Raw genomic sequence first — 12,057 nt, forward strand, 5'->3', positions numbered from 1 at the left:
CGCGATGGAACGTTGACCGGTCATAATTCCGAGAATTATGTGTCTCCATTGCTGTTCAGTGGGAATTCTTTGACTTATTAACGGTTAAAATAGTCACGCAACAAGGTTTGCGTATGAAATTTCAGTTCGATGAAATTGTTCCTCTCGCGACGATATTATGAATACGAAATTCATTCCTCCAATGAGACGGCAAACTGAATGTTATTTATTCCCGTTAACGTTATATTTCTCAACGATCGAACGATCTCCTCGAAATTTACGAGTAACGTAACACTTGATTGTGAATGTAAAAATTTTCTGATACAATTTGTCTCGGTTTGTTAAAGAAAGAATTAAGTACGTGCCAGTACGTATCCACCGTTACGCAAACCTACGTAAACTTATAAAATATTCAATTGAATTAAAGTCGACTCTCGTTCAAATAAGTTTGTAAGAATTGAGAATATTCAGCTTGAAAATAATTTGATAAAAAGTTTGCATTTAATTATCGATCTCTATAATTGATCAAATTGTGTATTCATCGTGTCGTCGTGAGGGGGATGAAACGTTTAGCGTTTGGAAAGATTCAGCTGCGAGTTCCGCCGAGTGATTCATTGAGGATCGTCGATTTAGCAGTAGTGAATTATAAAAAGACGCGAAACTGGTGCTTTCATTGAAGGAAAATTGTTGCTCGCGTGGGTCGATTAAATACTTGAACAGCCGAAGTAATACTGGGGAAATTACAAATAAATCGAAATGTTGCTGACGGGAAGCCGCGATTCGAGTGATTCGTAAATCCATGGCAAACGTGTATCTGTTCGTTCTGATCTAGAAACAATTATTGATCTTTCGATCGTTATTACGGTTTAATTCGCTAAATTACGCGAAATTTATTCCTCGAAGGGTGCTAGTCCGATAAATACGTAATTCCGCGGTATTATCTGGGCGCGCGTGGCTCTGATGAATTTCCGTGAAACGAGTTAAATTGATACATGAAATTTCGTTTGGAACAGAAGTTCGCAGAATGCAACGAATGCGTTCTTTTTTTACTGATTGTGGGTAATATTGAGACCAGTTATAATTCTGCGAAGAAAAGTCGAGGACACGTTACTCAGGCAATTTTGAAAGTAAATCATTTCTAAATCGAGAGTTGAAACACTGTGCACATCTACAAGAGGTTGACACAAGTATCTACGTTTTCATTTGCTCAACTGTTTAAAACGAATTTTAGTTTGTGTAACCAAACCCTGTTCCTTGTATCGTTTTCTATTCTCAGTTTCCTATGGTATGACGATTTTTAAGTACCTATATCGTGTTATGCGTATTAATTACCCCAATACTCTAATTTGTCAATTAAAAGGAAAATATAAGTTTTAGAATTTTCATAAAGGAAGCGTTTGCAGTAACCTGAAGTAAACGAAGCTTATGTTTCATAACTGAAGCGTTCGCAGCAATCTGAAGAACAAAATCAAGTCCAGAAAATAAGGAAATCGACAGACTAAAAAATTGATTAGAACGATGATAGTATAAAAAATTTATAATAAATCGAATATACCCATTACACCCTGCTATTCTCACAACAATTATTCATTTCGAGTTCAACCATAAGAATAAAAATTAAGGAACTCACAAAAAGTTTGAAATAAAATTAAATTTCGCGATTAAAGAAACCGATTCGACTGAACATAAAACAATAACGTTCCTCCACTACAATTCTATCCATCGCGTAGGACTTATCTCGTTCTTGGAAGAGAAGAAATGCCCTGTCTCATCGAACCCCGCGATTCCCCGATTCTGTAAACAGTTCCGAGCAAAGGGTGAAACAGAACCGGTGGTTGGAGGGGTGGGTGCGACGGCGGACGATCGAAACGAAACGCATTAACTTTTGATCCTTTTCGTAAACCGCAGCGAGGACGGGCTGAGCCCGGTGTCCGATTAATATTCACGTCTCGTCCACGACGGGACCGAAATCGCTCGCGACGGCATCGCCTATCGATTAATCGATGCGATTCCTTCGGTAGAGCCGCGGGCCTCTGCGTGTAACGCGATGAATATTTCACGGATCGATCGATTTTCAGCGACTTGGTTCGCGAGGGTCCCTCGCGAGGAGGTTGAAGCGAACGGAGGGAGGAAAGCAGCCGGCTACTAAATATACAATGCGCCCGAGAAACCGTGGTGGAAGGGTGGGTGGCTAGTCCTGTGCAGGGTGCGCGACTGCGGCGACCGCAATCGCGTTTCGAACGTCGAACGATCGAAACGGACGTTTCGATGAAAACCCCCTTGATTTACAGTCGTTGCCAAGTAGACCACTCGCTAGCCGGATGGACGTCTCGTGTACATGTAAATCAAGCCTGCTCTTCGAGTGTGGATCTATTCGGATGTTTGGACTTGAGCTCGAGCGCTCGAGTAAGCGACGATGTCGTCGGTTCTTATGTCAGAGTAACCTGTGGTGTCGCTTCGAAGATTGTGTCTGATATAGAAAACAGGGGACACTCGAGCAGTGAGATATCCAAAAGAACAAAAGCTCTGACACGAACGTGGCTCTTCGAATGAGAGATCAAATGAACGACTGATTAGCTAGGATCTGAATAAGGGTAGAGATTTCGATGTTTGTCTATCTGGCCACCACTGGAGGCCCTTAGAATATGATTTCTTGGAGTTTCACAGAGTTAAAAATGATATTGTTAATATACTGGCGATATTTGTCAATTATACACCGGTTGCTTCCACTTAGACTAAAGATATCGTGAAAAAGTTCAAAGCTAGTTAAAGAAGAAATCATGCATACGAAGAAGATAATAGATTTGAATAAAAGAATATGATCAATCGTATCCAAGAAAGGAAAGAACGTTACTGTCCGCAACGATGCTCATGAAGAAGCAAAGGTGCAAAGTATATTTATAATCCATAGATTATAAATATCCCAGCTACGTGACTGGTCTAAAAAAGAAGCCGACTTAAAAATAAAGCCACCGCCGTTTACATTACATACTCTAAACACTCGAAATCGGCAGCTTATCCTGCATCGTGAGCGCCCGTCACATGCCGGAAAACCGCTGCGGTTCGCGGAAAAGCATAATTGTCCGGGCAAATTCGCTGCAAAAATGGTACCCGCGATTAAACGTAAGAAGAACGCCAGATAACGTAGCCGAGCATTATCGACGCGCTCGTAAACTATCGTTATCGTATCTGCGCGAGCGTTTCTCTTTCCGCGTTTCACGCGGGTAGATCCCTCCACCCCACTGACAACCCCTCCAAAAAAAAAAAACGAAAAACAAGGTAGAAGAGAAAGAACATAAAAAATAGCGCGAACAAAATATAAAAGAAAGAAGAAATGAAATAAATAAATCAGCGCGAACTTCGGCTCGGACGTTTCGTCGAACAACGAGCTCCCCAGGTGATCCCTGGGGCTCGCCCACCGCGAATTCCACCGATCCACCGGAATCGCGCCGCGATCCCTCGCGGCTACGTTTCAACACGCGCGTACACCCTAATTACCTTATCTAAACTAATAGGAAAACAAAAGTAAGCGGCTCGAATACTGGTTCTCGTATCACACAAACGCTCATGAGAAATGCGAGGTCATCGTGCATTGCAACGGCCAAAGTGCAACACGCGCGACTCGTTTCACGTGAGCATTAAACGTATGCAGAATATACGCACGCACGCGCGCTGGGGGCAGAGAATACGAATCCAGGAGGACTTTTTCGGAACCGGACAATTTCCTTTCGCGTTGTTCCATTTTTCTTTTATTTCTTTTCTTTTTTTTTTTTCGTCTCTTCTCGGATCGAGAGGGGAGAGATGCCGTTTGTTAGTCACGGTCGTTGGGAAACGCGCCTCGGGTTACCACACCGCAGAATGTTTCCGTCGCGGATTATGACACCGATATCCGGGGCACAATATTTTTCGGCTAACGTTGCGAAAGTGGAGAAAAGGGAAAAAATGGCGACGCGAGTTCGCATCGGAACGGGTAACGGCGTAAAAGTGGTTGCGAGATGTTTCGATCCGTGGGACGAAATTCTTTCGCGGAAATCAGGATAAAGCACGCGTACTTTTTCTGTTAGGCACGCGACGAGTTTGTTTTTTGGAAATTCGACGGAATTCCGAGACGCGAGCTAACGATTTCTTGCCCCTCTGTGCACCCTCGCGATCCTCGATCGCGACACTTATTAAAACTCGCGGTCGTTTCATTCAACCTTTATTTTTCGACGTGATAAACATTCAAATTGATGATAATTAGTTCGTTTCGAGTTGCAAACCTGTTCCCAGACTGCATAATTTCTGCGGAAGCGTTAACACCTTCTCCAAACCCAGCGTATTGACATTTTTCTGCGTTACGAACGTACGAAACCGCTACTGAACTTGCAAGAAATTACAATTTTTTAATGACTATTTAAGGAGCCAAACGATTCGTGTCATTAAGATAAAAGTTACGTACAATAATGTGCAAAAGTCTCTGACATTGTCAAGGAAACGTCTTGTTACTTCATATGCGACTGATGGACGCTATTTATGCGATTTTTTTTATCGAATTTTAAAAAGTAACTATTAATTTTCAAATTTTGTACACGTATTACGCTAAGAGATACTAATTCATTTAGATTAATTAATATCTTGCGTAACTTCTTCTTGCTTTCTCCACGAAAAATAGCAAGAACACACTGTCCTCGAAAACGCAGTTAAATAACTTTTTAATACCTTCGTTAATTACCATTTAATACTTTTCACATGTTTTCAGTTCTAAATACTTTCATAAATATTTAATACGTTATTCGAATGGAGATTTTCTTTATTTTGGAATTTTTAAAAAATCCATGAACTTGTTAAAATGACTAATGCAATACGAAAGGCAATATTTGTTGAGATCAGATAGCATTCAACGATGCATTTAATCGTTGATAGAAAAAGAAAAACAGTAACGCGAATGGTCGAAGACTTTAGCCCACTACTGTGCATAGTGATTGAAAAGTTATGGAAATGGAAAGTAGATTTGCAATTCAACGGAACGTAATGTAAATTTTTACTGTCCACGATATGTGCCCCTGTAAAGAAAATTGTTAATGGCTACCAAAACAAACACAGGTATTCTAGCAAATAGGTGTTCTAAGAGTTGCAACAAATTCCAATGATCTACGTAATTAAATTGTCTCTGCTTCTCATACCTCGAGTCTTCCTCGCGCCGATCCACGATTACACGGAACGCATCCTGCTTACGAGATAAACCTCGCCGGTTTCTCTTGGACGTGCCTGCGCGCGCGATGGCGTCGCGTTCGCTTCTCCTTTTCTTCGGAGGAAGGTAGAAATTTCGCTCACCGTCGTGGACAGAAACGGTCCAGAAACGAGACCAACGAACGAGTCCCCGAAAATCTTCTTACGTCTCCTCCTATTGCACCGTACGTTTCTCTTATTGCACCACTTACGAACCTACGCATTCGACGTCTTATCGTTAGAAGGGAACCCACGAACCACGTGGACGACAACCACGATTCGTTTCCCCCTCGAGTGGATGTCTCTCGAGGATCGATTCGCCTACCGAACGATGGCTACCACTTTTTTGGTTCTTGCGCGAGTTCTCGCAACGAAGAGGGCGAAACAGCAGAGACTGGCCGAGCACTCTCGACCTCGACGGAAGGGAAGGTTCGAAGAAGAAGTCGCGTCGATCTTCCGCGCCCTCGACGCGCGCTTCCGACACCCTATTCGCCAGAAATTAGTTGAAACTTCCCGCGCGTATATTTGTAAAAAATTACGAGAACAACCGTGGGATCGTTCGCGAGCGACGTTCGATCGTTGTTCGCCAACGAGTCGCGTCCGTTGGCGCAACGATCTCACGCGTTCGACTGTGAACTTCGTCCACGGGATGTTCCGCGAGATTGCCTCGGAAGAGAGGACTCGCGAGGCTCCGTGTGTGGGAACGTTAATTAGGTGAACGCGTACGTCCATGATTCGCCTCGTCGAGCATCGTCCGCGCGAGGTTCGGTAGGAAGAGGACGACGGCGAAGCGGTACCATCGCCAGCATCGAAAGGGGTGAACGAAACGAACGCGCGAGGGAGAGAAACAGTTGGAGGGATTGACGACGCCGGCGCACTCGTGAAGCGACTCGATCGGCAGCGACGCTGCTAAGAAGGATCTCGTCTGGTTAATTAACCGCGTCGAACGTCCGTGAACGCGGTACGAATCGAATTCTGCCGCGGCGGACGTTTCAGCACCCTCTGGCAACCCCCGCGTTACCCAAAACCCCTGCCAAACCCCTCGCGGCCGTGCCACTCTCCGTCGAGATCGTAATCGTCGCGAATCCCGATCCTCCCTCCCTCCCTACCCCCCCCTCCCCAGCCCCTCCCCGTCCACCCCCTGTCAATTGTATAAAATATTCTCAATCGTATCAACAACAGTCTCATCGTACATCGTACAACGTTATTACATTATTACAATAGTTTATAGTTAATCGTAATCAATATAATATTCACAGCATTTTATCAAAATCTCTTAAAAGCACCAACCGTGGCGGCTCCAAATTTCTCTCCATTCGCCCTCTGCCTTTCCACTAAGCCCCACGCTCTCCGTTTCAACCCTTCGCGCGGTTCACGCGCGTCTCACTGTCACCGTTTCGTCGTATCTCGCGTAAAAATTGATCCCGATCGGAAACCGGATCGTTTGTCTTCGCCAACATCATCTTCGTTACTCGTCCTCTCTCAAAACTCTTCCCTTTCTTCTCACCCCTTCCTTTCTCTCTCACGTTCTCTCGCTCTTCCGTTCTCTCGATCTCTGTCACTCTCTATCTTTCACGCGCTCTCTCTCGCTCTCTCTCTCTCTGTCTGTCTCTTTCTCTCTCTCTCTCTCTCTCGCTTTCTTTCTTCTCTCACCTCTTTCTCCCCATCTCACTCACATATATATAATATATATATATATACCTTCAATAATTTATCTCTATATATGTATATATATGTATACGTATGTAAATATACATATATATGTATATATACGTGTATATATAAGCTAAACGTTTCGTCTTAAAGCACTGATTAAACGAGGGAGCTCGTTTTAACGTGTCCCTCCCTCTGAACACGCGTTTACCAACCATCCTAACCAAAATCACAGGACTAACTAGAAACACCGCCGGCTTTTTGCCTCGTCGCTCAGTGGGGATCGATGAACGCGAGGTGTCGTGGTACACCCTCCGTGGAGACGAACGAAAAGACAGGAGAGACCAGGAACGATAACAGGGAGAAACGATCGTGGGGTGACGAGTGATCGAGCGCCCGGTGACACAGCGACGGAGGAGGCGGCGCACGAGCGTTTCTCGGCCGTTTGAAATGACGAGCAGCGGGCTGAACGACGGAACCTGGTGCGTCGAGAGAAGGACACGATAATAACAGACGATAATCAGAAGAGGAAACAGTAGTAGTGGTGGTGGTGGTGGTGGTAGTGGTAGTGGTGGTGATAGTGGTAGTAGTAGTAGTAGTAGTAGTAGTAGTAGTAGTAGTAGTAGTAGTAGTAATAGTAGTAGTAGTGGTAGTAGTAGTAGTAGTAGTAGTAGTAGTAATAGTAGTAGTAGTAGTAGTAGTAGTAGTAGTAGTAGTAGTAATAGTAGTAGTAGTAGTAGTAGTAGTAGTAGCAGGGACAAGTAGTAACGAAAGAAATGCGAGAAACAACGAACGAATGAGAATGAGGCACCGCTAGTAGTAGAACTGCTGCTCGTCTCTGTGTTCCCGTTTCCCTCGTCCAACCGCGTACCCCGTGTCACACAGGCGACCGCGTCGATTCTCCAGCACAGCGTCGAACCCATGATCAGCCTCCTCTCCGTGGAATCTTTCGCCGTTCTCGCGGCGATCCCTGCGTCGATCGCGTCCGCTGTGCGAGATCTAGACGTGGGTAAACGGAAACGACGCGGTGGAATAATGCGTGTCGTCGATCGGCGGCTCTCCCTCCGGCAGCGGTGAACGTGGCGGTAGTTGAACGGCCTAAGGCGAACTCAATGATGCGGCGGCGGCGGTGGCGGGGCCTCTTCCTCGGAGGGGTCCACGGGGCTCGGGGACAGGAACTTGCGCACATACTTCGGATAATGTGTCTTTTCGTGGGCCTTCAGTATCGTCGACCTCGAGAAGGTCTTGCCGCATAGGGTGCAACGGAACGGCCGCTCGCCGGTGTGCACGCGGCAATGGTCCTTCATGTGGTGGCGTAGCTTGAACGCCTTGCCACAGAACTCGCATTTGAACGGCCTGTCGCCGGTATGGGCCGGTAGGTGGGCTATCAGAGAGCCGACGTCCGGGAAGGACTTGCCGCAGAACTTGCAGAGGACGACGCCGGAGGTCGGGTCCGAGTGGGCCGCGAGCTCGAGATCCATCGGCTCGATCGTACCTGCGGTGGGGTAGTGGGCCTCTGGCGGCAGGTGCATACCGGGTTCGAGGCCCAGCTGAGCCTGCAGCTGCAGGTGGGCCGCCTGCTCACGGTACTTGAGCGACTCGAGGCTGTGCGAGAGGATGTGCCGCGCCAGCTTGCTCTGGTGGAGGAACGAGGCACCGCAGTACATGCACGCAAACATCCGCTCATCCACACCCATCAACTCCTGCAACCAAACAAACAAGAACATCAACTTCTTGTCTTCCCTTTAGCTCGTCCGTAGCACCCCCACAGTTAATACGCATCTCGCTCTCTCGCTCTCTCTCTCTCTCTCTCGCTCTCTCTCTTTCTCTCTCTCTCTGTCGCGCGGTATTTCACTCTCTCTTTCTCTCTCTCTCTCTCTCTGTTTCTCTGGCTATCTTTCTTTCAATTCGCTCTCATTCCATCTCTTTCTCTCTATTTTTCTCTTTCTCTCTCTCTCTCTCTTACTCTCTTCTCTTCTTTAGCATCTATCTAATCATCTATTTAACTATGTATCTATCTATTTATCTATCTACTTTATCTATTCATCTATCTTTGTTTGCAAAGTTTCCGTTTTTTTTTTCTTTTTGCTTTGTTCCTTTTTCTTTTTTTTTTTTGGTTTTTTTTTCATTGACTTTGAAGTGATCGTGATCCAAGCAGAAAAGAGATTCCTCTCCCTCTTTCTTTCTCTTTCTCCGTCACTTATGATACGTGGATGCTACATACGCGGTCTCGCTACTTCACCGCGACAAATCGCTCGTTTCGACGCTACTCGACTCGCACGGAACCGCGACGCGGCGGGCTTCAATTGGCGTGAAAACCGTGTCTCTCTTTCTCTCTATCGTCTCTGTTCTCTACGTTCTTTTCTCTCTCGTCTCTCTCCTTCTCTCTTCCCGTTTGCCATTCGCGTACACTCTTTGCTCTCTCGCTTTTAACTACTTCTTTTGGCCGCACGTTTCTCTCTATCGCCGCTAGTCGGTTGAAATTAACCAAACCAAAAAAAAAAGAAAGAGAGAGAAAAAAAATATAAACAAAGATATAGAACAGGCAAGGCTTGTCTTCGCGAGAGATCGCTACTTGTAAAAAGCGCGTTTTCAGCATGACCGGATGTTACGCGTGTACGCGAGGTTCTATCCTCTTTCTCTTTCCTTCCTCCTCTGTATCATCGTCGGCTCCTCCCGTTCGGTGGGAATAAAAAAAAAAGTAAAAATAAAAAAATAAAAATAAAAATAAAAAAAAAAAATAGAAGGCCCTGGCCTGACGAGAAAATGATTCCTCTCGTCGGCATGTAAGACGGTAGCACAAGAAGTTGACGCTCATTTTTGTTTGGCACGACGCGCACCCCAGAAATACCATAACGTATAATGACAAGGGAACTGTCTGAACTTGTGTGTGTTTGGAAAGAACAGCGTCTAATGAACGCGTTTTATATATACACACACGTATACGGGGTTGTTTTTTTTCTCTTTTCTTTTTTTTTGCTCTGTTATACGTGTCTATATATATATAGACGCGTTGTAGGTGTCGGTCCGGAATGACGGGTGACGCATGTACGGGCCCACGGCAACCCCCACAGCCTCGCTCAAGAAACAACAGAGTCCACCCGCCCCCTCGTCCCTCCTCCGATTTTCCTTCCCCCTTTGACTTTTTCGTTCGTTTATTTCCTCCCATTGCTATATGTATATCATACTGGTAATAACCGCGGCCAAGATGGCCACCGCGGCGTAAAATATCGCTCGCCGCCGGCAAACGGCGTCGCACTCAATCCAAAAAAAGGAAAATAAAAACGACAAAATCGAGATACAGATATTACAAAGTAACAAATGGTAATAATATAATGAATGTCAAATATAATTTGTATATACGTAATAACGATAGATATAAATAAGTATGTATATATATATATATATATATGTATGTCAAACGTGAGGATATATATATGTTAGCTGCATACGATGTCAGTACATATATCTAACGATTGTGTATATATATGCATATACATATATATATATATTTTACGTATTGATATATATATAAAAATGTAGTAAAAAACAACCATGGCCAAAAACGAAGGTCAACTTCTTGACAGTGAGCTAGCAAGACAGGCTGGCAGGATGGGACGAACAGGAATATATATAATGTGTATGTACGTAACACGACGCCGGTTTTCTCTTTTTTTTTTTCTTCTTTTTTTTCTTCATCTTTTCTCTCTCGATCGCTCGAATCGGCTAGGGTGGAGAAAGAGACGTTCAACTGCCCGAGTTCGGAAGCGTCCATCGCGGATCACGCGTTCCCAGCGTGACTCGCTTCAGCCCCTCGAAGCATGGGGATCCGATCGGAAGCAATCAGAGGAAGGTTGGGATCCGTGGTTCCTCTGCCTTTGTTTCACGCAGTCGAGGAAGGAGGAGGGAGGTGGAAGGGATTAGGGGCAATTAGAGGGAGATGGACGCGTGGAGAAGAACGCGCGAGGAATTCGACGGACGTCGCGAAAATAGGGAAAGAGAGACGAAATTAACACGTTTTAGGTTACGCGCGCAGTTCTTCTTCGTTTTACGAGGACGGCGTGGAAGAGAAGAGGGAGAGCGGTGAAAAGAAGAGCAATGGAGGGCAGCGCGCGAGGAATTCGTGGGCCGCGCGAGAATAGGGGTAAGAGAGACGAAATTAACGGCAAGGTGAAGAACGCGGATACGATAGTAAGAAAGAGAGATGGACAGAAGACGGGACGTGTGAGATTAGTTTGGAAAAGAAGATCATACGTTCGTCAAAATGGACGACATGCACGATTGATCGCCTGCGTAGCGCGCCTCGATGATCTTTCTTACGGGACATTGAAGCTAGAACGATCGCCAAGCGGCTGGATTCGGTTCGTCGTTTGCGCTTCTCTCCTCGAGTTGGGCCCGTTACGTGAAGATAATCGTAGAAAGGAACACGGAGCATCGAATCCAAAGGCTGGACACAGTTTCTGAACACTCCGCACGCGAGTGCATCGAACGAGTTCTACGCTTGTAAAACGATCACGTCGCTGTACAAAGCGAAAATCCCACAGCTTCAAGGGGTAGCGAACGGTTCCTCGTCTGTTTCGTATTTTTTTCTTTACTTTTTTTTTTTTTTGGTCTTTTTTTCATTTTCATTTATCGAACCATCGGTCACACTCTACTCTCGACCAGGGCGACTAGCGATTCTGTTAATGACACGATCACTTTCAAAATTAGCGGGGAGAGCAGCAAACAGCAAAGCACTTTGGGCACGCATGCAATAGACCCACATGCAAGTGAACTCGAAATATAACATGTATGCCTATCTATCTATCGCCGCGGATAGATAGGCAAACAAAGTAGATAGGTATAAATAGATAGATAGATAGATAAAATGGATCGTGTTGAAATGTTGCTCGAGCTATATCGAACGACGGACACGTCGTTCCCCGGGGGATCTTACGGACTCTTGTCAACTGGCGGTCGTCAACGAGTAGCACGTAAACGAACGATTCGTCGTATTTATTCTTCGTGCGACGCGAGATGCATCGAGATCCAACAAATTGCAGACGTTTCTATTTCTCTATCTTTTCTTTTTTTTTTCGTTCTTTTATCTTTATTTTTTTTTTTTTTTTTTTTTTGCAAGACTCGCACCACAGCTCATCCACAATCCAATGGTAAATGCCGTCAGTGTGTACGCGATTGCAGATGAGTCGAGCGCGACGCATAACCGACGATATATAA

At 45.3% G+C, this 12,057-nt stretch overlaps 2 protein-coding genes across 7 annotated transcripts in view; one reads left to right on the top strand and one right to left on the bottom strand.

Annotated features, from left to right (window-relative positions):
* The window catches only part of Rassf (Ras association family member), a 459,381-nt gene that overhangs the window by 65,698 nt on the left and 381,626 nt on the right, over nucleotides 1-12,057 (top strand). The window lies entirely within an intron of this gene.
* The window catches only part of Mamo (zinc finger protein 628-like), an 81,222-nt gene that overhangs the window by 35,676 nt on the left and 33,489 nt on the right, over nucleotides 1-12,057 (bottom strand). The window contains exons 4-5 of one of the 6 annotated variants that reach the window (XR_013103112.1): nucleotides 6,841-8,543; nucleotides 6,329-6,806 (exon numbers count right to left, since the gene is read on the bottom strand). The exons of 4 other annotated variants lie outside the window; for them this stretch is intronic. Coding sequence is in view for 1 of the 2 variants with exons in the window: in XM_076910694.1 (XP_076766809.1) it covers nucleotides 7,950-8,543 (594 nt within the window). In the remaining variant the exon portion in view is untranslated. Of the gene's footprint in view, nucleotides 1-6,328; nucleotides 6,807-6,837; nucleotides 8,544-12,057 lie in introns of those variants that run through there. One more of the 6 variants, XM_076910694.1, reaches the window with a different exon arrangement.

This window comes from Xylocopa sonorina, chromosome 2, assembly GCF_050948175.1.
Source record: "Xylocopa sonorina isolate GNS202 chromosome 2, iyXylSono1_principal, whole genome shotgun sequence".
In the NCBI taxonomy this organism is placed as follows: Eukaryota; Metazoa; Arthropoda; class Insecta; order Hymenoptera; family Apidae; genus Xylocopa; species Xylocopa sonorina.